At 31.4% G+C, this 27,237-nt stretch overlaps 1 protein-coding gene across 1 annotated transcript in view; it reads left to right on the top strand.

Moving 5' to 3' along the window:
• Positions 1-27,237, top strand: part of LOC145305449 (uncharacterized) — a 183,625-nt gene that overhangs the window by 152,180 nt on the left and 4,208 nt on the right. Inside the window, exons 9-15 of the mRNA XM_080147066.1 lie at positions 625-741; positions 12,667-12,726; positions 13,268-13,314; positions 13,690-13,759; positions 19,653-19,769; positions 20,115-20,249; positions 26,767-26,890. Of these exons, the coding sequence (XP_080003192.1) occupies positions 625-741; positions 12,667-12,726; positions 13,268-13,314; positions 13,690-13,759; positions 19,653-19,769; positions 20,115-20,249; positions 26,767-26,890 (670 nt within the window). The remainder of the gene's footprint in view (positions 1-624; positions 742-12,666; positions 12,727-13,267; positions 13,315-13,689; positions 13,760-19,652; positions 19,770-20,114; positions 20,250-26,766; positions 26,891-27,237) is intronic.

Below are 27,237 nucleotides of genomic sequence, written 5' to 3'. Positions count from 1 at the left end.
ATCTATCTAACCCTATTTCTCTGTCTCTCTATCAATCTATCAATCTATCTATCTATCTATCTATCTATCTATCTATCTATATATCTATCTATCTATCTATCTATCTATCTATCTATCTATCTATCTATCTATCTATCTATCTATCTATCTATCTATCTATCTATCTATCTATCTATCTATCTATCTATCTATCTATCTATCTATCTATCTATCTATCTATCTATCTATCTATCTATCTATCTATCTATCTATCTATCTATCTATCTATCTATCTATCTATCTATCTATCTATCTATCTATCTATCTATCTATCTATCTATCTATCTATCTATCTATCTATCTATCTATTTATCTATCTATCTATCTATCTATCTATCTATCTATCTATCTATCTATCTATCTATCTATCTATCTATCTATCTATCTATCTATCTATCTATCTATCTATCTATCTATCTATCTATCTATCTATCTATCTATCTATCTATCTATCTATCTATCTATCTATCTATCTATCTATCTATCTATCTATCTATCTATCTATCTATCTATCTATCTATCTATCTATTTATATATCTATCTACCTATCTATCTATCTAACTATCTATTAATCTATCTATGTAGAAGCTGGAAGGAATGATGCCGAAGGGCGGGTGTACCTGACCGAGGCCGGACTTTTGAAACTGCAGGACTTTGTGTATACTGGGGATAGGAAAGCTGATTTCTGGGTCGGAACTAGAGGTAAGCTTTATATAAGTCTTGTCTTGCTAGAATAAAATCTTGCTATATGATGTTCATGATTATATGATCAAACGACCTTCAGACAACCAACCCTTTTATTGCATGAACTTTGTCTGGAAGTCCTAACTGTGCATTGTTAGGAGTTGCGCCTGTTTCGGGCCAATGCATTACCCCTACTCGATCTATTTATGTCTTGCGCCTGACATAGCAGCAGTATGTACACTGTCAATATCGAGATTTTGTTTTGAAAAACGATAAACATGATTAACCCATTAGTGACGAGCCGGCTTTTATCGCCCGGTTACAAAAAATCCCAAATAAACCGGTTCCAAGTTTCTTGATTGCATCATTCTCAGCATGAATCCCCCCTCTACTACCCTGGTTTTCATTTCCCCCTAGAGCAGGCAGTTTTGCTTACTTCCGTTTGCCGGTATAAAATAAGTTTTATTGCCCGAAAAGGGGTGGTACCTATAGCCAAAACCTTAAATGTAATATAAATCGTTTTGTATCTTACTTGTAGCTCTATCAATTACATGAGGTTATGTAGTTTACAATTACGGATCGTATCGTAGTATTAGCTACTCTACAACTCACTTTGGACGTTCAAAAATTAAATTTTTAATTTTTTGGGCCAAATAACCGGGTATTTAGGACAAAACCGGGCTTGAATGCCGGGGGAAAGCACCAAAAAACACCAAAAACGGTTACCTATGCCGAACGGTTTCTTTACTCGCGCCGAACCGGGTTTTATTGCAACTTTCCTGTGCACGCCACTAGAGCAAAACAAAAAAATTGGAATTCCGTTTTTACCATAACAAAGCTTCCCTGAAATTTTCAGCTCGATCGGTCCATAAAAGTGGCGCTCGGCACTAATGGGTTAAGCTAAACAAGTCAGGCAGACTAACATCATTAATCATAGTACTGATATTTTGCTGTTCATTATTCCTTATTGTCCTATGAATCATCTTTTCTAAATTCGATTTCAGCGAATTACTTTTAGAGAAGCTTTAATTCAAATAAAAATAATTCTCTAACTGTTCATTAATTTTACACAGCAAATATGTTTTTGCGTTTCTACCAAATTATCAAATCAGCTAAAAGCTAAATCATGTAGTGCAATAATATATAACTATTTTACTTCATACTAATTTCAAAACAATTCTTCCTGTAGAGAATAGGTTCGAATCTCAGCTTAACACCGGGTATATAACTTAAGACATTAAAAAATGTCTCCTACTGCTGCTATGTCAGGTGCACGACCTTATAGTTAGAATAGGGGAATGCCTTGGCACAAAACAGTCGCAACTCATTACCATGCACAATTAGAACTAAAAAAAAGGCCATGTAATCATAGAGTTGGTTATCTTTTGGTTGTTTGGACGTAAAAAGAGACATTTGTTTCCCCTTAGTTATCCTTGGTTGTTGGACCTGACGTTAGAGTGTCATAGACAGCAGTCTTGCCCGTACGAGGTATCTATTATAAGACACTTAAAATTAACTGTAATTATTGCCTATCTAAAATAACATTGCTGCGCTAATTATGAACAAAATTGTACATCCTATTTTATAAGGTAGTATGTTTTTTTTTGTCTGAAGTTAAACCAATATGGTTCTCCTTTACAGTGAAGCTTCCTATAGGTCCAGGAAAGGTTTATATCTATTTTTTTGGGGAAAAACCTTCCCACCTTAATATTTTTAGAACTTAAATGAAAATGGACGGGGTCGACATATGTCCCCACTTTTAGTGTCCCTAGATTCCTTTAGGAGCGTAGCCGCTAGTGTTTAATAAAATTTTATGTAGTTTTATATTGACATAATTAGTCTTCATTGCATCATATACTAGCTAAAATAAATATTTATACAATACAGTCAAAATTACATATCATCAATATAATAGATATAAAAATTTATGACAGAGAGAGGGAGGGGACAATGTGCTGTTTATTACACTAGTCCCCAAAGTTTTATAACAACGTTTTCTTATTCGTTGGCATTACAATTTTTGAGACTTTTAATGAATTTTGAGTAACTGGTTAAGTTAAGAGTCCAAATGTTTCAACCACTAATTGTAATCTACAGAAGGGGTAAATTGATGTATTAACATTGGGGATTTACATCAATCTATCGGCCTGAATTTAAGCCCATCATATAAAATTTAATAAAAGTGATCGCGGCTGACTTATTTTTGACTATAAATTCCTTAATTAATAATTGTTTTAGTTTTGGCGGTTTTTGGGGAACGATTTGCATCATACGCTAAAATTATCCATTTAGCATTTATTAGCAACGTTAAAAAGTTATTGCTGTAGCCAATACCTTTATGCACGCCAGGATATTCTACCTACAGTCCATTATTTGACCTGACTTTGGGGACTTTAATTAAATGTCGTTATTAATTTACTAACCGTGTTCTATCTTTTTTGCAAATATTTTAAATTAACATAAGGGGTAATTTTGTAAATCAAAATTTGGGGTGAACATCAATTTATTGTCTTCTCCCGTAAGATCCTTTGGAGTTTTAATTCCATAAATGAAAGGGTAGGTAGCTTTTTATATTAGCTTTATTCTATTTACTAACCTTACTGTGAAATTCCATGAATAAATGTATAAAAAATATAGCCATTTTATAACTCACTTTAACTATCATGAATTAACTAATATATGAATAACTAACGGCTAGAAAAATAGCCTAAAACTTTACCAAAATAATGCGTAAAATAGCCTAAAACCACCACTGTACCTCTCAAAAGCTTATATAAAAGATATTACCCAATCGCTTCAGTAGTTATTGAGATCTTTAGCTTTAGACAAAAACTATTACTGCTTTATATAACAGGATAATAGGAAGTAAAAAAGGTCAAAAATGTCCTTGAACAGTTACAAAGCTAGATGTAAGATTAAATGATACACGGGCATTGTTTATAGAGTAGCTTCGCTACCAAATAAAGCTTAATCAATCCGTAACAGCTATATAAGCTACCTATGGCAGAAATTAGTTTGTACAGTTTTTTTGGGGGAGTTTTATTTATAGTCAACTGTCCACTCTCTCTCTCTCTCTCTCTCTCTCTCTCTTTCTCTCTGTAAATTCCTTACTTAGCTGGTTATAGCATTATAACGATGACAGGCAAATTCAGTGCCTAATTTTGTACTGTATTATTATTATATATGGATTTTTCTAGAGTTTTAGTAATACTATCAAAAAGGTTTCTTAAAAATACTTAAAATCATGATTTTCACGATTTAAGGCTTTTAGTACTTATTTGTTCTAACAAAAAATTATTCTTTTTAATTTTCGTATGATCCTGGGCTACAAGGTAGCTGCCACCTCATATGTACATAAACTTCAACCTGATTTTGTACAGTAAAAGTGTTTACATATGACTTTTTCCTCCTGCTTCAAAAATACAGAGATTTTAAAAGTATAACCATACATTAATTTAAGTATTTAAGTCTTTATTTTATAACTTTTTTGCCCATATACTTTTGAAAATTGCGTACATTTTCGCACTACAAGATATCTGCCACCGCATATGTACATAAACTACAACGAATACGTTGCGCGTTTGTATTAAGGGTCAAACTCGTAGGTCAAAAGTGTTTTTATAATATGACTGAATCTTTTCAACTTAAACCTCAAAAATTACAAAGATAAGCCCAAACTTTAGCGTTTGTAATGATTCTAATACTGTGATTTTAAGGGCAAAGGTACATTTCCTATATGAGGATAACTAAAATTACCCTAAGATACATACATTTTTTTGGTTGCAAAGTGTAGACACAACATTCTTCTTGGCGATTGACATCATTAGAATTGGTTCAAAACCAGTTTCTTTCCAACGGAAAATTTAGTTTTGTAAGCAAAAAAGTTATTATTTTTTTTTTAAATTTAAAAAAAAAATTGTTGTTTTAAATGTACTCCATCATAGGGTCAGTCTACAAAATAAGCCCCCTAACAAATGTTTATACATTACAGCTAATATTATTATTTAGTCAAAAATAGTAAGAAAATGATCCGATTTAACTATTAGACAACCAACCAATTTGATTACTCTATACATAACATCCAGCAAACTGCATTAGACTGAAGAGGGTGCCATGTTCACCGAAATATATTTCTAAAAAATTGTAGTGAATTTATCATCTTTGTAAGTTTAAATACAGCAGAGTCAAAGAAAACTTAATTATATCATTAAGTACACATTTAACATCAACGACTGATAAAATTGCTGTTTTTTAGAAACTCCCTTGGTAAAAAAAAACAGGCATATTAGTTGGAATATGGATAACTATTTATTTAATCATCCACCCCCCCCCCCTCTCCTCTCCTATGTACTTTAAATCAGGGATCTATAGGGATAAGATAATGATTGATAAATTGATGTACATCCATTAATGATGCTACACAAAATTGCCCTTTCTGTAGGTTCCAATGTTTGGTTGATACGTTTGGATACTAAACTAAATGACCCAACCAATCCAAAGTCCCCAAGGTTTTTATGCCAACGAATAAGAAAACATTATTATAAGACTTTGGGGACTAGTGTAATAAACAGCCCAATGTTCCCTTCCTCCCTGACTTTAAACTTTGGTGTTTAAGTGTGCCTGTACAATATATACAGGGATAAAGATTTTATCGTATTCATTCGATAGGAACCGGTTCTCATCCATACGAAAAAAACTATGTCTAGCATCGTATTATATCCAGCTTTCTACGAATATAAAAATGTACAATCATAAGTTTAAAACCAGTTTTTTTAGCCAGTGCCTTCGGCACCTCGGGGCTAAAAAAACTAGTTTTAATCTCATAATTGTACATTCTATATCCGCGGAAAGCCGTTTTAATACGATGAGAGAAATAACTATTCCAGTATGGCTTCGAAACCAGTTAATATCCGCTGGATTCAACCTGGTTCTCAGACATACTAAAAAATCATGTATAGCATTGTAAAATAGACAATTTTCCTCTTATTTGAATAAAACTTATACTTGTTTTGTTAGCCCGGACATTTAGCCCCTCGGGGCTTACAAAACTGGATAATTTCTCATTGCAATATCCGCGGAAAGCTGTCTATAATACGATGCGATTAATAAATATTATTTCTGACATTGTCATATATACTCGAAAATAGGAACAAATTACTTTTTGATGATTCGTATTTGAGAAATTATAATTTTCATGGACCATATTTATTGGGCGAGTTATATCATATTTAATGATTTATTGACAATACAAAATAAACTTCATAACTCTATTTGTTGTTAGCTTATAAATTTAGTTTAAGAGTAGCTAAAATTTTGAGGAAATTAGACGATTTTTTTCTGTCATTTCATAGCAAATCCAATAATGAAAAGAACAATTTTATCAAAACCTTTTTATTTGATTCTTGAAACTATTTCAAAATAATGTTTAAAATTAATAAGTAACATCCATGATATCCTCAAAATAAAGTAATAGGATGTCTGTTTGTATGTGTGAGTACTTAAAAACTTTGGGTACCTGTCCCTTTGAATTTATGACACTTTAGCGGAAGGTATAGGACACCTAAAGATTCACGTTGCTTAATGTTAGCCAACAAATGTCCATACATTCTAGAAAATTTATTTTATAAGTAGCGCAACATTAGAGTAAAACACTAGAGGGAGAAAGGGTTAAATAACTGTATCTCCTAATCACAACCGTCTTGTGCAACTTTCCTATTGGGTCATTGAAAATCAACCAATGATATCGCTTATATCAATACAGCCAAATAGAAGAAAATAATTTAGAAGCAGACGAAAGAGGTCTTTGAAAAATGAAGGGAGGTAGTTGTCTGTATATACATCTATACTATAGATCTGTTAGCGCAACCATAAAAAGCTGATACCTTACATTTTTTAAAGATAATACTGTAGCTTGGTGCATAAATAGTTTTCTTTTGAGACGGCTTTACAAAATACTTGTTATTTTTTTTCTAAGTTTTGGAAATAGGCAGGTTTTATGCCATTTTTATCTTATGGTAATTGTATCAGAAATCGTTTTAAGCTAGTCTTATTAAAGTTACTGACAGACGAACAGAAGGACCTACACGAAGCATAGAGTAGCTGCGATACTAAAATACTGTACATCATATATAAATAAAATTCGGCATTTTTTGATGAACGGCATTCGTTGTTTAACGTTAGCCAAGCTAAATATACTAAAAAGCGATTGTCCACGATTATTTCCATTTTGTGTGCAGAATTAAAATTATAGGATGATTCAATCATAATTAATTTTCATGTTTATTACACTAGTCCCCAAAGTTTTATAATAACCTTTGTTATTCTTTGGCTTAACAACTTTGGGGACTTGATTAATTTTGATTGTTTGGCTCATTACATTTTTGTTCAAACGTTTAAAACACTAATTTCAATCTACAAAAGGGGTAATATTGTGTATCGTAATTATGGATGTAGATAAATTTATCGGCCATTGTCTTTTCCCTTTAAATTCCTGTGTTTAAACTGCAATAGAGTTGCTACGCTTTCTATCATAATTTAAGGCTTCGAAACCAATACTACAATTCTAACACTGCACTGTACAAAATTCTGAAATTATTGTGCGTCACCAAATAAGGCTTATACGCCAAAATTGGACGCAAGGGGTCATACGCATTTTGACCCTTTGAATACGCAAATTCTTGTTGGGTTTTTCCAATACTTTACCCCCCCCCCCCCCCCGAAAAGTTTGTTTATTCTAGTATTTTTGGATATTTGTGTTAAAAATAAATTTTTATTAATGATAATTCTGTGTTTATTTGATAATTAACTTTTGTAAAAAAAAAACTTTTTTCAGGTGTTTTTAGGTGGTTTTAGGGGATTATTCCAAAGTTTTTAAGTCCCAATACTAATATTTATTGTTAGGAGGAATTTAAAGAGGTAAGACAATTGATGATAATTTGATGTACACCCTTAATTGTAATAAACAAAATTACCTCTTTCTGTGAATTAAGATTGTTGGTAGAAAAGTTTGAAAACTGAAGTTAAACCTAATCAATATTTTTAATGAGGCCTCAACGTTTTTAAGCTAATGTTAGTTCTATAAAACTTTGGGGACCAGTATAATAATTGTCCCCATTATTTAAGAGAGAGGGTGGGAATATACGAATAAATGAAAAATTCACCTTTCCCCGAATTAGATAAAAACTTATTATTTTGTATTGCAGGCTAAAGGACTTTCTCGTATTCATTCGAATCCGGTGGATAGGAACCGGTTCTCATCCATACGAAAAAACTATGTTTAGCATCGTATTATATCCAGCTTTCTACGAATATAAAAATGTACAATCATAAGATTAACACCAGATGCGAGAAATAACGAATATTTTACTTAAATCTTTTTCTGTTATTTTATCAACATAATATCACATATGACATCATTATTAAAATTGCGTCTTTAATAGTAATGAAAATTATAAACAAAATAATGACGTAAATGTCAGTTATATTTAATCGACAAGTCGTTAAGATGTCAGTTATGGCCATAAGTCGACATGTAAGAACCATATAGCCATATCATTTCTGTAGTGGGACAAAGTGTCTCATAAATCAGCCATGTGACGTCATACAAATGAGGGATTATCAATCTTTTTTTAGGGGTTTACTTTCCCACTCTTCCTCTCATCTCCCTCATTTTTATGACGTCACATGGCTGATTTTTGAAACATTTTGTCCCACTATTCATTTCTCTAAAAAGTAAAGTTCTTAAAAGCAAAGCTAAAATATAATTTTCATTATCTGTAAGTTAGTACTTTTAAAGAAAGATGTCTTAATTTTTTGGGAAGATTTCTATGATCAATTAGCAAATCTATAACCCAGATTGTATACTATTTATAAGCTTCGCTGTATATGGATGTTATCATCCTTGTTTTAAAGCCTTTTTTTTACTAATAACTTATTTTTAAAACCAACAAACCATATATGTAGTATAGGCCGCTTTTTTATGCCGGTTATTTAAAATATTCCGACAAACAAGCAAAAAAAAAATAACTAATTTCAATCTATTTAGATATCTACTTTGCTATTTCTAAAGTTACTACATATGCATTTATGCATTGAAACTTTCATACTCAGTGATTGATTGACAATGCCTACCAGAATATTCATTAATGTTTTTAAAAACGGTGTGTTCTTATTTTTTTGCTGCTTTACTTATTTAATTTAGTAGTTTTATTTCAACATTCTTTATTTACCCATCTACTAATATATACAGTATACTACAACAAGTACGGTTACATCCATTTTTCTTTGAATTTAAAAAATGAATAAAAAATCTATATATTGTCACTTATTTCCTATAATATAAAGTTGTAGGCTTTTTGCCTGTAGCGAAGGATCTCGTTAACCGACATATATGGGTCTCCGTTACAGTGAAGAACCCCCTAAAAAAAATGCATTCTTTTATATTTTTAAAAATGAATATGAGGTGTGGGTGTCTACTTTCCACCCCCCCCTTCCCCCACTACCTCAAGTACCCCCAGAGTCCTCTAGGAGCGACGCCGATAATATGTCAAAATAGTTATATGTATAGTATAATTGTATGTGTTAGGATCTTGGACAAAGTAGCTTCGGACAAAGTAGCTTCAGACAAAGTAGCTTCAGGACAAAGTAGCTTCAGGACATTTACTTAAGAAAAGTAGCTTCCTAAGAAAAATAGTCTCCAATATGGCCGCAGCGCTCGGCCCCCAGGCCTGCCTAGCCGCGGGCGCTCGGCCCCCTAGCCTATAACCTAACCTAACCTAACTATATGTTAGCCTAAGAACATTTATTTAAGAAAAATATCATCAACTGATAATACATAGTTGGTTTAGGATTTCGTGGATTTTGCAAAAAGTAGTTGATAGATTTTTACAATTTTTAATATTGTTTTTACAACTTTTAAACGTGTTTTTACAATTTTTTGGTTAGGTTAGGTTAGGTTATAGGCTAGAGGACCGAGCGCCCGCGACTAGGCAGGCCAGGGGGCCGAGCGCTGCGGCCATGACCTTTATTAACAGTGGAGGCTACTTTCCTTAGGAGGCTACTTTGTCCTGAAGCTACTTTGTCCTGAAGCTACTTTGTCCTGAAGCTACTTTGTCCTGAAGCTACTTTGTCCTGAAGCTACTTTGTCCTGAAGCTACTTTGTCCGAAGCTACTTTGTCTGAAGCTACTTTGTCCATAGCTACTTTGTCCAAGATCCATGTGTTTTTTTTAATAAGATCTCCAGAATGGCTATTTTATACATCATTCAAAGTTTTGTTTTAGTTTGCTTTACAGTTTTAAATCAGGGATCTTAAGGGATAAGACAAAGGACGATAAATTGATATAAATCCCCAGTGATAATGATCAAAATAAACCCTTCTAAACTAAAATCATAGATTGAAATATTTAGACACTTCTAGTGGGGTATCAACTCATCAGAACTCCATAAAAGTACCCAAAGTATTGTGCCTACGTGATCAAAGTAAACTGAGGGAAAACACTTCTTTCAGAACACAATATACGTGTAAAAAACTAGGGTAATTAAGGATGTTATGCCCCAATTAAAGGGTAGAAACTAAAATTGGGAACTAAAATAGGTGTTAACAAAAAAGCCATGAATTAAATATATAAAAAGTTCACACAATCTAAAGATTTATTTTAGTTGTGGGTTCATTTGATTCCTAGGGCCCTTGTTTAAAATTAACATCGAGTCGCCTATCCCCTTGTCATAAATAGACTTAAACATGACTAGGATCAAAGCAAAAGATTTCAGGAAAATCGTGAGTAGACCAATCGATTCAGTGTTTTATAAATATTTTCGACTTATTAAGTTAATATACATATAATACACATTTACTAAGGATAAAATATGATTAAAACATAATTTGGCAACAATGAGAAAACACTAGTAAAAAAAGTATTTTTACTTGTTGGATTTGTAAAAAGGTCATATGTATGCTAGTATGTGGGTTGTGCGTAGCAAAGAATGGCGATTGGGTACAATAAATATGGACCTTTTGATTTTCAAAGTATATTATCATACACACCTAGCTAATAGGGACAGAAAGTCATGAAGAACTTGATCGATTAAATGGTTCAACAGATATAAACGAAAAACCTTTCTTCTCTAAAATAGGATTATGTAGCCTTTTTAAATCAATTTTTATAATACCATTTACACATCTCTCCCCTCTGCCAACTAAATATTTACAGATTTTTTAGGAATTTGGTTAAGTATTTGGTCAACAATTTATGAGATCTTACTGGAAAAACACACATACATTCAGCTACTTTTGAGCCTAATTATAAAGAGTATATAAGCGCCTAAAAATTTATCTTTTTCCCTTTTTTGTTGAAATAAACCCACACTCGACTTTATTACCAAAATACACCTTCCCCTGGTTAAGAAAAATGACATTTTTTCGACAATTTCACTCATTAATGTTTTTTTTAGTAGCTCTGCTACTCTATATGCTGGATACGTCTGTACGTCAAACATTACTGTATTAAATCTTAATGTCTATTTCATGATAGATTTTGTGCTTCGCTACTTATGGATGTTGTCATCCTTGTTTTATTTCAAATAAATTTTTCGTCCATATTGTCTTATTTTATGATTACAAAAGAATACAAAAATCATATTGCTATCTATTATGATGTGTGTCTGTTCGAATTGCAGCTTAACACAGCGTCATAACTAAAAACGTTAAAAATGCTGCTGCTATGTCAGGTGCGCGACATTAATAGTTAAGGGAAATGCCTTAGCCTAAAACAGCAACAACTAATCACTTTGCATAGTTAGGACTTCCAGATTAAAGTCGTGCAATTAAAGAGTTTGTTGTCTGATGAATGTTAATTCATAAATACAGTTTTGCCGATGTAAGATTTTGCAAGTTTTTAAAAACATCTAATTTTGCAAAATTGTGAAACTTAATATTTTAGAAAGAAATCTTTGAAATCTTAATAACACTAAAAACTCGAGTTTTATTAGCTATAAACAAATGTTAAGGCCGCGATTAGAGACATTTTTTTTCTCGTACTATCTAAAAATGCAGCAAAAAAAATCATATTTGAAGAAAAAATATAAAACAGAATTAGTTTTATGTAAATTGTAAAGCAATGAGACGATTAACCTATCATATAAAGTAGTAAGGTTTTATTGTCTGTAGCTAAAGATTTAAGGAAGCTACAAAGGTCTCGGGAGGTTTTAGACTTTTTTTCTGCCCTTCACTACTCTTCCAAATACATATTACATTGCCCTAAAATGTTAGGAGCGCAGCCGACATTGATATGAAGCATAGCATTAGAACAACATTATTGAAAAGAATAACAGTAAAGTGTAATTTAAGAGAAAAAAAAAGGAAAGTTAATAAAATATAGAAAATATAGGTAAATGAACTAAAATTAAAATATAAAGACTAAAATAATAATAAAAAATCAAATTAATGTTTTTTTCGATACTAACAAAAAAAGGAAATTTTTTTCTTGCTATTGCAAATATTGTCTGTATCATATAAACATAAATTTCGTAATCTAATATCTTAGAGTTATAAAATAAGTGTTTAGAAATTTTTAGTATTTTAAGAAAAAAAACGCGCATTCATAAAAAGAACATTTTAGTAGCGAAGCTACTTTTTATGATCAGTTTGTTTGTCTGTCTTTCTCTAACAAAGAATGGGTAGTTTAATTAATTTACAACCCCTCTTTTCCTCAAATTTATGGTCTATCCATATTCCCTAAATACTTCTAGCTTCTAGTGCCTAATAAAAAATGACGTCATACAATTCAAATGACCAATGATAGTCCATATACGTTTTATCATTGCATTGGTCAATTACAATGTATACTGGCCTATCATTGGTCATTTGTATTGTATGACGTCATATTTTATTAGTTGCTTTAATAAGAGGAAGTTCCTAAGATCTTAATGTTTGATTTTATTTTCAGGAAACAGTCGCAAAGGAGAACTTATCCGTCCGGTAGACCTTGGAGATACCTCTATACCTGGTACATAGATAGATAGATAGATAGATAGATAGATAGATAGATAGATAGATAGATAGATAGATAGATAGATAGATAGATAGATAGATAGATAGATAGATAGATAGATAGATAGATATATAGATAGATAGATAGATAGATAGGAGTTCAAAAAAAGAATTTTTAAAGGACAAAAATGTGAAATTTATTATATTTAAAAACGATATCTTTTTACTTTTCGTTAAAGTCAAAGGATATAATCTTGATATACTCTGAAAATATATATAAAAAAAGGAGGGGAGATTAATTTTATCTTCTCTAGCTAATTTAGCTAGTAGCGGCTGCACCACGGCATCTAGGAGCTATAAAATGGGAAAGAAAACGGCCTAAAACCATCGAAAAAGTTACAAACCTTACTACTTTGTAATATAGATTAGCAGTTACGTTTCTAGAGGGGTGATTTCTCTTAGGAACGTTAAAACACCCTCCCCAAAGAAATCAATATCAGTCAGACAGACAGACTTACATCCTGTTACTTTAATAAAAACGATATTTCTATTTTTAGTTGGAATAGCCAAGGACTACAACTTCATCCTACCCTTGGTAGCTAAGGTAAGATATTTCCGCTGGTTATAGAACCGGTTCTTATCATGAAAAATCATGCATCCTATTGTTTTACAGACTATTTTCCACGAAGAATAACATTAAAATCCTATAATTAAGCTCTTGGGCCAGAAAAAGTTAAATGCCATAATGGCTCTGATCTCAAATAATTTATCCTGGTTTCAAACCAGTTCTATAATACTATATCAAACGTATATATGAAAGTTAAATTCATTGGGTCTTTAAAAAAAACTTGGAATTTTACCTTTTACATTTTATCTTTTCATCGTCCTAGGATAATAAATGTATTGTTTGATCAACATATGTGCATCTTATTTCATTAACGACTTCAAAAGGAAAATAATTCAAATATTTTTATTGTAGAACGTTGTATGGTTTGGAGTGCGAGAGCAAGGTAGCAGCGCTAATCTGGCAGAAATCAGATTGAATCCAGGTAAAAATTTAAACACTAGCCATTTTCCCTATCCATTGACCCCCTGCAAATTTTTCTAATCTATATTTTGTAAGTATACTTTTCACAGAACTAGAATAAGATTAAAAAAAGTTGGGGACGCTCTATATCACCCCCACTCTTCGAAATAGGTGGTTAATTATGATAACATAAAAAAATTATTATTACCAAATCTATGATGGACTGTATTTTTTTAAAAGTATACATTTTAACAAATCATTTTAAAGATAATAATAGTCTTTTTTAATAAAGTATAAGTTTTTTAAAAACTATTTATATTATTTCTAAGAAAGTCCCTATTTTCAAATAAAAGTGCTATTCACTGTTGTTTTGCCCAAAAATGGAAAATTGATTTTTTCCAATTTTTTTATCAATTATTTGAAATTATTATCAATTTTGACGGATTAGTTTTGACCCTTTGTATGTATGTTCAGACAAAACAGAAAATCTTTATATAAAAGTTACAGGATATGTGTCTGTGTGTTCCAAAAATATCGCTAACCGCTGAACCGATATGGTTATCCTTTACAACGTAGGTTCTGAAAAGGTTTATAACTATTTTTTTTTTTGGGGGGGGGTACTATAAACCCAAATAATACTTATATAAAAGAAAGAGGATCTGTGTCAGTGTGTACAAAAAGATCTCGCTAACTGCTGAACCGATATGGTTCTCCTTTACAGGGTAGGTTCTGGGAAGGTTTATAACTATTTTGGGGGAGGGTACCACCACCCCCCAAATATAACTTATATAAAAGTAACAGGATATATGTGTACAAAAAGATCTCGCTATCCACTGAACCGATATGGTTCTCCTTTACAGGTTAGGTCCTAAAAAGGTTTATAACTATTTTTGGGGAAAGTACCATAAACCACCAATAAATACTTATATAAAAGCAACAGAATCTGTGTCTGTACGTACTAAAAGATCTCGGTAACCGAACCGATTTGGTTCAACTTGATATTCTTTTTACTTATTACTTCAGGCCTTGCTCTTTAAGAGGATTGAACGAACTCCCTACAAAAAACAACCTAAACATATGCTTAGCTTTATTATAAATTCTAAGCCGTTTGCAAGATCTTATTGAACATACACACATCTAGATACTAGATAAACTTTTTTTAGCCATGTGTAAAATGACCTAAATAATCTTTTAGCTCAAATCTTCTTGGCCTGGTTTTAACATCTTATCTAAAATTAAATTTCTTATTGTTTTATTCGAGGATTTTTTAACTAAGGTAGGAAAATTAATATGTTTAGATTTTTTTACTTTAATTTAAAAAGACGATATAATATCATACAACAAAAATGTCAATGATGAAAAAAGGTTTAAAGGAGTAAATAACTTACTTTTAACGTTGCTGCGATATTCAAATTAGTTAAAATAGATTTAATAGTAAAACAAGGATAACAATATCTATAAGTAGTGATGCACAAAAAGACCAATGATGAAGTAAACTGTAGAGCAGCTATCTAGTGTTATAAAAATAGACATATACCTAGTTATTAAAAAAATTTATAAACAATTATTTTTAAAAATGTATTAACCGACAAACTGACAGACGAAGTAAATTATGTACTAGATGCTCATTGGTAAAGGGAATCTTAACAAAAAATCTTTTATTTTGAATAGCAGCCGAGAAATTCACGTTTTCCCCTTACAGACTGATGGATATTTCGAATTATAGAGTAGCTTCGCTACTAATGAAACAGATTACAAGGTTAAAAACAAATCATAAACTTTCTGAGCTAACATTTAACAATCACAATTTTGAGAAAAAAAAGTTAGAAATTAATGAGATTAATAACATTTCTTAAATTGTAAAAATCAGTCAACAAGCAAAGAAAAATGTTTTCAATTAGGTTTTATATAAAGTTTATTACAGAAATTATTAACTTCTCAGCCAAACTGAAAAATTATGTCTAACATCGTATTATATCTAGTTTTCTACTAATCTAAAACTGCACAATCATTTAAAAGATATCGGCGCTAAAAAAACTGGTTTTTATCTTACAATTGTACATTTTATATCTGCGGAAAGCTGTTTATAATGCGATGCGGGAAATAAGTATGAAAAAAATATGACATAATGACGTACGGACACGCCCTAGATATAGAGTAGCTGCGCTTCTAATGTGGCAATGTGCACCCAGCATATACTTTTATCGCATTATTTTAAGAAACATGTCGCATTAATACGTCCTTAATGACGTAACTTTTTTATTACTATACAAATGACGTTTCATATTTTTAAAATTTTTTTAAAAGACGTATTGTGTACCAAAAACACGTCGTTATCTTTAAAAAAACGTCAAAAAAAAGTATAAATAATAACAATATTTTGAATTTAATGACATTTTATCTTAAACAACGGCGCATTAAAACGTCAATTTTTCCTTTAAAACGTCCAGAAAAACAAGATGGCCGCCAAACTTTCAAAATTGTATTATAATTTTTTATTATTTGTGGCAAATAAAATGTTTAAATTTAATTCAATTTAAATCATTTAAGGCTGTATTAAGACGTTGAATTTTTATAAAACGTCAAAAAAAAAATAAGGCTACCAAATTTGGTAATGTATTATTTACTTACAAACAAAATAGTAGAAATAATTCAGGGTTAAAATTAATCTAACAATTTTGAATCAAACACATAATATGTTTTTATTATTTCATTGCTTACTGTAAAGTTTCATGACCTATATATATATAGTTCTATTCTTTCTAGAAGGTCTAACTAAAAAAAAATAGTTTTCATAATATACATGCATAAAGGAACTAAAATATAAATTCATAGTGGTGTCTGTAGTACTAAAATCCTTCATTTCATTACAAAATAATAATTGTCAAACTAAAAATAAGGTCAAAACATTGAGAAAACAAAGCTAAACAATTAGTGATTTCAACTGCCATCTGGTGTCAAAATCAGGAACTATTTAATCTATTTCCTTTTTAAATTTATATAAGATCATTTTAATGCGTCCTTATTTATCAATATGTCATTTAAATTATTTAATTAATAAAGATGACTTATTACAAATAAAGGACGTTTTGAATCCACATTATTTATTTTATTTACTGTGACATTAATATGTATTTTTATAACATTTATTAATATGTGGAAAAAATAGAATATGACGTATTGAAACAACCTTAATTTTTATATTTAATCAGGCATTAATTTGTAATTTCTTTTTCTAAGAAAAATAATGGCAAATAAAAAACAATTAAGGCCATATTAATAAGTCATTTTCTTTAAATACGTCACAAAAAAGACGTATTGAAAATTAACGACATGTCAATGCAACCATTCTAAAGAAACAAAACCACTTTAGTAGATGCTGGGCATTTGTTGATTAAACAATTAACAACATAAATAAACCGTTAGGTATTATATGCAAATGTTTTGTCCACAACTAAAAGATAATTTTAATAGTTAAGATGCGTAGTCTTTAAAATCAGGGATCTAAAGGGATAAGACAATGGCCGATAAATTAGCTGTACATCCCTGATGAGGATACACAAAATTACCCCATCTGTAGATTACAATTAGTAATTGAAACGTGAGTACACTCAACTTAATGAACAAGCCAATAAAAATTCAATAAAAGTCTCCAAAGTTTTAAAGCCAATAAAAAATATATTATTATAAAACTTTGGGGACCAATATAATTAACAGCCAAACGTCCCATCCCTCCCTGCTTAAATATATATACATGTACTTAGAAAGTATTCTGTACTTATTCAATTTTGTAACAAATTTATATTTTGCTTAATAAGTTATGACACTCTACAATTGTTAATATTTGTTAGTCATGCTGTCTGATTTTAGAGCTTTGCTTCTATGGATGTTGTCATCCTTGTTTCATTTTAATTTGTTTATTTTTCAAAATAGCTCTTTATAGTGCCTTTAAAAAAAGGGAGAAATCCCAATCTGTCCCGATTTTGTATCACTTTTGTGACGTCATATAAAAAGGGAAGTGGGGAAGAAAATCTCCCTTTTCTCCCATCTCTTTTGAAGAGATTTTCTTCCCCACTTCCCTTTTTCTTTCCCGAAACGTATATGACCTAACTGGAATCGCACTTTTCAAAGTGATACAAAATCGGGACAGATTGGGCTATCTCAAAAAAGGGGATGTATTTAAAACTTTTGGCTGAAATATCCCGAATGATATATATTCTAATGTGACGTCATTCGGGTAACTGGACAAAGTGTCTAAAAAATCAGCCATGTGACGTCATATAATTAAGAGAATAATCATCTCTTTTTTAGGGGTTTTTCCCACTCCTCCTCTCAACTTCCTCATTTTTATGACGTCATAAGACTGATTAGTGAAAAACATTGTCTATTTACGTCATGCGGGATTAAGCCAAAGGTTTTTAAAGTTATCCCCTTTTTTTATAGGCACTATAAAAAGCTTCTTGGTCTAAGTGCATTATGGGGGAAACTGCTGTAAAAATTCTCAGTTTGTCCTTTTAAAAGATTGATTATGGAAAGAAGAAAGTCCTTGCAGATAGGATTGCCAAAATTAACCACTTTTTACTCTAAAAAATAATTCATTTTTACAACAACAAAATAATCATTTATTTTAAACAGTAATGAATAAGATTTTATGGCAGCAAAGCTAGTGTATGATTTGATTTGTTTTCTGTCTGTAGGAAAAATTTGATTTTCTTGTCGACTATTTAAGACAGACGGCTGAAATGTAGATTCCGGACCCAGAATTTGAAGAAATATTTAAAGGAATGCTTTATTGTTTCTTCAATTTTAGGAGTATTTTTTAAATAAAATCTTTTAGAGTGATTGTTTTGGGCTATTTTGAGAGAGGGTAATCATAATTTTGTGGTTTACTCTTGGCTAGAACAGTACACTTGGGATTGCACCATCGAGTAATGACTCCCCCCCCCCTTTCCCACACACATTTTTTTGTCAGAATTTTCCTATAAATTTATTTTGAACCCCCTTCACCTACTTTCTGTTATTTGGGATTAGAGACAAAAAAAAACATCAATTAGTATATTATCTTTCGAAATGAGTACTTCCACAAGTGGAGTGCAAATGGTTTAGCATTTATGGATGTTTTAGGAGGGGGGGTGTACCAAAATATCTAGACCTATGTCAAGGGGGTCTAGACCCTAGGGAGGGTGTTTTCACCAACTTAATTTTCTTAACCCCCTCTTATACTATGCACTACCTATAGTATCTTAAATCTATTAAAAGAACCAAAAATAATGTTTTCTTAACTTTCCCCAAAATATATTAAACCTAATAAAGAAAGAATTTTGGTGGAAAGTTTATTTTATTAACAATTGACCTATCACTGTTTTACCTCCTCCGACTTTTATAACACATAAAAACAAAATAGACTAAGGAATTTAATGTTAAGTGCCACTCCTTAGTTTGAAATAGTTTTGATTTATATTTTTAATGGTTACAAATAAAGAATTGAGTACAATAGCTTTTATATTTCATATCTATCTATCTGTTTATCCATCTACTTATCTATCTATCTACCTATTTATCTATACATCTATCTATGTTTATCTATTTATCAACCTTTCTACTTCAATGGTTGCAAAATAAAGAATAGAGTACAATAGCTTTTATTTATTATATCTACCTATCTTTTTATCCATCAAATTACCTATCTATCTATCGATCCATTTATCTATATGTGTTTATCTATTTCCCTACCTCTCTGCTTTAATGGTTACAAAATAAAGAGTTGAGTACAATAGCTTTTATTTATTATATCTATCCATCCTTTTATCTATCTATCTATCTATTTATCTATCTATCTATCGATCCATTTATCTATCTATCTATCAAACTTACTAACTATCTATCTATCTATATCTATCTCCATATCTATCTAGAAGATGAGAGAGATACTACTAGTTCAATAGTACAACTGCCCACTCTGTCTGTATCAAGTTCAGCTGAGGAAAGAACTAAGACGACATTTGCTGACCTACCAACTACGACATTTGCAGGTAGCCATTTGGTTTTAGTAGTAAAGCTTCTATAAAGGTGTTTGTGTCTGTCTGTCTGGTTCTGTCTATTATGATGCAGAGATGGAGGGGACAATGGGCTGTTTATCACACTAGTCCCCAAAGTTTTATAATAACCTTTTTCTTCATTCATTGGTTTAATAACTTTGGGGACTTTGGTGAATTTTGATTGGTTGGCTCATTAAACCTTTGAATTAAAGACCCAAAAACCATCCTGGAGCCTCCCTAAAAAGGAGATCTTAGCAGACATACATACAAACAGACAGACATCATCTTACTTTGTGTAAGAATAGCTCCGTTATTTATAAATATACCTTATTGTTCCAGGTTCGCCATCCTCTGCTGAACAAACAACAGTGAACACAGACGATGAAACCACCCAAATTCAACAAGGACAAGCACAACAGTCGGAGGGTGACCTTATTCTCCTTCCAAATCTCTCAGAGCAACCCAGATCTTTTGGTAAGTGTCTTCATTTGCAGGAAGCAGCTTTTAGTACCTAATATAAATGACGTCATACAATACAAATGACCAATGATGTAAATGTATATTTGCCTATCATTGGTAATTTTATTGTATGGCATCATTTTTATTAGGCACTATATTTTTCATGAATTGGTGCACATCCCCAATGAAAATAAACAAATTTGTCCCCTTTGCAGATTTAAATTAATTCTGCTATAATCTATCAAGATTTGGTAAAAGAACCCAAAGTTTTTAAGCCCAAATTACTTAAGTAGCATGTTTATAAAACTATGAGTACCAGTTTTCTTCACAGCTCAAAGTCTTTTGAATATTTTCTTTCTTTGAAAGCATATTTCTTGTCTGTTTGTCCATCCATTACTTTTTTGTGCTTCGCTACTTATAGATGTTGCCATCCTTTTTTTTTTTGGTTATCCTCTAACCTTTAGGAAAACTTAACACTTTTCAAAAATAATCAAATTATCATTTTTATTTCGTGTTTTCTGTTTTTCTTTGTCTTTCAATTAGGAATTTTTCATTTCTCTCACTTTTTAAAAAGAATGTATGTTAATACAATTATGCCGAAAAAAAAACGATAGCGTTTTCTACAAGTCTTTGCTTTCCCAACTAAAATTACGCAAGTTTTCTTTATTGACGAGGCTTTAAAAAATAACGTCATATTGACCTACCATTATTAATTAATCTTACAACTAGCTACAAGATACCTTTATGTTAAATGTTCATCAACGAGCAAACAACAGATGTCCACCTGGTTTATACAGACAACTACCTCCCTTTCTTTTCCAATGACCTCTTCCGTCTGGTTCTAAAATATTTTCTAAAACTTGGCTGTGTTTTAATATAAGTGACAACATTGGTTGATTTTCAATGACCCAATAGAAAGGTTGCACACGGTTGATGTGATGGGGAGTTACAGTTATTTAACCCTTTCTCCCTCTAGTGTTGTACTCTAATGAGTAAACTATATCTATTTAAAAACAAAATAGCCATTGTAATATAAGCTGTTTTAAAGAAACATTAAGAATTAATATAAGAATAAATGGAAAAAGGAAAAGTTCAAATTTATTAAAGCCAAAATTAAGTGGGTTGGTTATGGGTTTGAATCTTAGCCCAAATATCTAGGCAAGTTTAAAACTATTTCTACTGCTGCTATGTCAGCTATGTTACACTAATGGTAAATAGGGCAAATGCCTTGATTCTTAAAAAGGTCCAAATCCAAAACTTATAATTCATCTATAAGGATTTTTAAAATGATCCTTTTTCCATGATTTAGATGACATTTCGTGATGATATCTATTTACAAGAAAAACAACAATATGATCTTTAAAGTCCTGTTGTTACCATAAAATTACAGCATAGTAGAGTAATGTAGTATACAGTAAACTAACTGTTATTATTTGGTTTTAAACAACGCTAACACCAGTCATTGTGTAATACAAATTAGCATTAGGTCGAATCTAAAAGAAATTATATACCCCTAACCCAGAGAGAATGAAAGGCTGGGATATTTAAGGGATAATACAATATGGAAGATATTATGATGTACACTCCTTAATATCCCTTGATTAGATTAGAAATGTTTAATCTTATTATTATAGAGTTAAAATAAGTTTATTATTGGCTACATATCTTCTTTTATTAAAGTTTTTTTTAATTGAATTAATCTACAAATGCTTATTTGAAACAATAATTATTATCTAAGATAATTATCTAGATAATGATTTTTACACATAGTAATTAGGACAGAATATTTATATTGGCCATTTTTTTGAGGGGAGGGGGGATTTTGTAGAATATTGTCTCAATTTGAAATTTATTTTTGCTGTTGTTTAAATGTGCCTTAATATTGTTATTACTTAATTTCTAGGAAAATAAAATAAAACCTTGATATGGCCAGTAGGTATTATCTGAAAAGGAGAACCTGATCAGTTTAGCAGTTAGAGAGATCTTCATCTTAACGATCGGAAATTCTTCTATATTATATTAAAAGGCACTGCGCCCTTAGCATCTAAAGGGTTCTTATTCGATGGGGAAGGGATCGTCAGAAAAATAGCCGAAAACCATCCCAATACTTAAATCTAGAAAATGAAAAAGCCTAAAACCATCCAGCGACCTATAAGAAGCTTTCATAAAATGGAGAACTCAATCGGTTCAGTAGTAATTATCGAAATCTTAAACTACAGACAAAAAAACTTACTACTTTATATAATAGGATATATATTTACTAGCGGATGCGCAACTAGCATCTAAGAGCTCTGCATTTAAAGGAGGCAGAAAAAGCCTAAAATAATCTTTAAAAAATTACCTAAATTAAACCATCATGGGACCTATGTAAAGATTCTCTAAAAAGGAAAATCATTTAAGCTATCAAAATCTTAAGCTTCAGACAATAAATTAATACTTTATATAACAGAACTAGCGGCTACGCATCTAGCATCTAAGGACGCTGTCTTCAAAGGGGTGACAAAATAGCCTTAACCCATTCTGGATCTTATGTGAAGATTCCCTTAAAAGAAGAGCTCATCCAGTTTAGTAGTTTTTAGCCTTAGAAAAAAATATATTTTAGATAACATGATAAATTTCTCACTTTTGTCACAATATTTTTAGCTACACAAACATATGTATTACTTAATAAATTAAGAAAAGATTTATTATTAATCCATATTTATATATCGAGTAAGCAAAACCATTTTTATTGTAACACTGTATCCCTCCATCCCAGATAAAAAGTTCTAAAATAAAAGCTTAAAAAAAGAAGACATCTAATAAGATGGTCCATTTAGGATGGTTACACTTCGCGTTTTATTTTTTTCTACAACAAAAAATAATATTTTATCAATTTCTAAAACTTTTGCTATAATAGATGTTGTAGATATGTATTTCTGTAAGTCCATTAGTATCTCAAGAACGGTTTTACCGGTTTTTTCCTGAATTCTCATGGAAGTTTAGAATTGGTCTGGGGAAGGTTTCAGGCTATATTAGACAGAGGGTTGCGTTAGTCCTTCCCTATTTCCTATTTAAAAATATAAAGTGCTATCCTCCCACCCCCCCCCAATAAACCATCAAATTTCTTTCAAATTTTTTGACGGATGGTTCAACCTGAAAAATGTATCCTACCAAACAAATGGCTTTTAAAAAATGTATTTTAAGTAGTTAGAAAACTGGATGCTGAATATATTTTCTACAGTATTTCTGAACATCGTTTCAGTACTTTCCGAGATCTTAAAGGACATACACACACATATAATAACAACTTTAGTATATGGATCTACTAAAACAGTAAAGTCTATATAAAAGACCATCCCATTTAGAATTATCCCCTATGCATTTCCGTAGGGTCTTAACTTATACACTTTAAATACTGCATCAACCAGGGAGGAAGAGGACAATATTGATCATATTTAGAATTATCCCCTATGTATTTCAGTAGGGTCTTAACTTATACACTTTAAATACTGCATCAACCAGGGAGGAAGGGGACAATATTGATCATATTTAGAATTATCCCCTATGCATTTCCGTAGGGTCTTAACTTATACACTTTAAATACTGCATCTGCCAGGGAGGGAGGGGACAATTGACGGTAGAATATATTGTTCTCAAAGCTTCCTTGAGACAGCTGGTCAAGTACTTGCACTTGAGCATGGAGTTTGAGCTGGCCCTGGTGGCTCGCATACAAAAGTGTCTCGTCCTACCACATGACTACTTAGGTCCAAGCACTAAGAAACTATGGCTACACACACATTCAAAGATACATAAAAAAAACTTTGAGGGTTAATATAATTTGAAAGTAACAGTTTCAAAACTTTTCCACCCATAGTTTTAATCTACATAAGGGGTGCCATTGATTATCCTAATGTGAGTAACATCTAATGTTTCTTAACATCCGTGGATATGTAGTTATTAACTTCATAGACGGATAGACTAAACAAGAACGACAACATCCATTAAAACAAATATTAAAAAACATATGAATGGACATTCGTTCGCTTTAAAACGTTATGTATTTTTAATATATTTTGATTGGTGTTCAAATTATTCAACCAATGATTTTAATCTATAGAAAGTTAGGATTTATTATCAAAGGCTGTGTACATTAATTGTCTTTTTATTAACCGAAGCCCATATATAGTTGATTTGCTTGCTAGAGTATGGAAGATGATTAAAGTCCCTCAACGGATTATGACGTCATAAGATAAAATAACCAATGAGAGGCCAGCAAAAATTTTACCATTGGTCAATTACAGTGTATACTGGCCTCTCATTGGCTATTATATCGTATGGCGTCATAATCTGTTGAGAGACTTTAATTATCTTCAGAGTATGTCAAAATGCTACAGGAATCATTCTGCAAGATTTGCTATAGATTTGAAATTCAACACACCCAATTTGGGAACGAGAGTTTAAATACACTCAAATCAGAGAAAGAGAGAGACAGAGAGAGAGACAGAGAGAGAGAGAGAGAGAGAGAGAGAGAGAGAGAGAGAGAGAGAGAGAGAGAGAGAGAGAGAGAGAGAGAGAGAGAGAGAGAGAGAGAGAGAGACAGAGAGAGACAGAGAGAGAGAGAGAGAGAGATAGAGAGACAGAGAGAGACAGAGAGAGAGAGAAAGGGGACAATGGGCTTAACAACTTTGGGGAATTTAGTGAATTATGACCGTTTGGTTAATTAAGTTGAGCGTTAAAACTTTTCAACCACTAATTCTAATCTACAGAATTGAAGGGGTAATTTTGTGTATCATCATTGGGGATGTACTTCAATTTATCGGCCATTGTCTTATCCCTTTAGATCCCTTGCACACAAAAACATTAGCGTACACCAAGGAGTTGCGAGTTTTCATCCGAAAACTTTAACACCCCCATTAATTTTTGCCAGGAAGGAAGATAAATCCCTCCTTCTGACTGCATCTGCTCAAAAAAAGAAAAGTTTCGCTCTGAAAAATATATAGATAGATAGAAAAGGTTTTATATTACATACTTTAAAAGAGATGCATTCAAAGTTTTAAAGTTTTTTTTTATAATTCAGCTAAATCATTTAGAGGGTCAATTCCTCCAACAGCCTCTATAAGCTTACAAAAGAACAGTAAAATATAGTCATACATTGAAATTTCAAAAATAATGCTTAAATTTTAGAACAAATTTAATATAAGATATTTTACGGTTTAGGATATCGGTTTTAATTTTGTAAGTTCGTCCATGTAGACTGTAGTATATAGTATCAACGATTCTAATTCAAGAGATTTTTAAATTTATTCTTTTTAGATTTTTATTTTATTCTTTACTGCAGAGCCTTTGAAGTTGACCCTAATATAACTCTAAATAGCCATGTTATTAAACATAATTGACAAAGAATATCACCATTATATTAATATGCAATTTAATAGATTTTTGTCGACGATATGGTTTTAGTATAAAGTGATCGTGGCTGACATCATATTGATATGCAATTTTTTTTAATAGAAAAGTTGACAATATTAAAGTCGAATTTATTGCTTTAATTAAAGATCATGGCCAACATATTGTATATGCCGTTTTATTGATTATTAATAACTGATATTATTTTACAAACGCATGACGGAGGAACAGACGAACTTAGAGGATATACAGTTTCCATTCTTCTAGCAAACTCTAGTCATTTTTCTAGTATTTATTTTACCCTGACCAATAAATTTCAAAATGAGCGTCCGTACGTTTATGCAAAGATTTTTTTAGCTAAGCCACTCTATAAATGTTTGTGTTTGTCTGTTCTTTTATTCATCAGTATCGTTTGTGTGTTGGCGATTTTCATTTTAGAAAAGCAGCCCCCTTCACTCCCCATACAATCTCTCCCTTCCCCTCCTCTTCTCTTTGCTCCTTTTCCCTTTCTCTCCTGCTCTCTTTTCTCCTTTTTACTTTCCTCCTTTTTCTCTTTTCTTCTTTTTTCATTCCAGTTCTCTTCTCTTTTCTCCTTTTCCCTTCGCTGTCCTGTTTAGTTATTACCCTTCCCTGCCTCTTCTTTAATTTTTCTCCTCTTCCCTTCCCTTCCCCTCCTCTTCTCTTTCATCCTCTTTTCTTTCCTTTACTGTCTCGTTTCGTTTCCTCCGTCCCCTTCACTAACCCATCACTGCAACATAAAAATATTTCTAGAAAAAGGAGAAATTGAGACACTCTAATGAGTAGTAGGAATACTTTTAGTGTACAAATGCCGCAACTTTTAATGTTTCAGAATTTTCTTTCATAATTTTTGACATCTTCGCTACTCTTGGACGAAATCTTCCTTGTTTACAATGAAAATTTCTAAAAGCCAATTATGTGCTGTTTTGATGGTACTATTTGTTTATGGGCTTGTATTTAAAAGCGTAGAGCTGATTAAAAAACATTTTAAGCCTTCTTCCTTCATGGAGTAATTTCTTAAAAGTATCAAAATAAGTTGCATGTAATCTTTGAATTTAAAGATCAATGCATAGTTTCAGTCTATTAAAAAATTCTATTAATATAAATATTTTTATTTTATTTTTAGGTTCTGGTAAGAAAATCTTCAATTTCGGTGGTAACTCATTCCAAGGCGGGTTCAACGGTGGAAACACTTTCTCTAGTAGCGGAGATAACGACAAGAAAACGGCGGAAAGCTTCTGGAAGCAAGGAACGGATTTTTAACATTTTCATTATTTAAAAAAAATCTATATATAATTAATCTTCTTTTAATTAGAAATAGCGACAAGTTCGATCTAGTGGCTCTATATAGGGCTCTAAATAGGGATGTGGGAGGGCAGAATAATAGCCAAAAGCATACCCAGACATATTTATAAAACAAAGAATAACCTAAAACCATCTCACTGTAAAGGAGAACCATAAAGGTTCAATGGTTAGCGAGATCATTTGTTACAAACAAAAAAAGGCATCAGTTCCAATCAGTCTTTTCATTTTGAATCCTTTAAAGAGACTCTTTTATTTTTTTTATATTGTCCAAAAACAATTTTAAGCTACTTAA

This window comes from Acartia tonsa, chromosome 14 (assembly GCF_053477335.1).
Source record: "Acartia tonsa isolate MP-2025a chromosome 14, ASM5347733v1, whole genome shotgun sequence".
NCBI lineage: Eukaryota > Metazoa > Arthropoda > Copepoda > Calanoida > Acartiidae > Acartia > Acartia tonsa.
The sequence above is the reverse complement of the archived record's forward strand: the minus strand, read 5'-3'. Positions and strand labels throughout refer to the sequence as shown.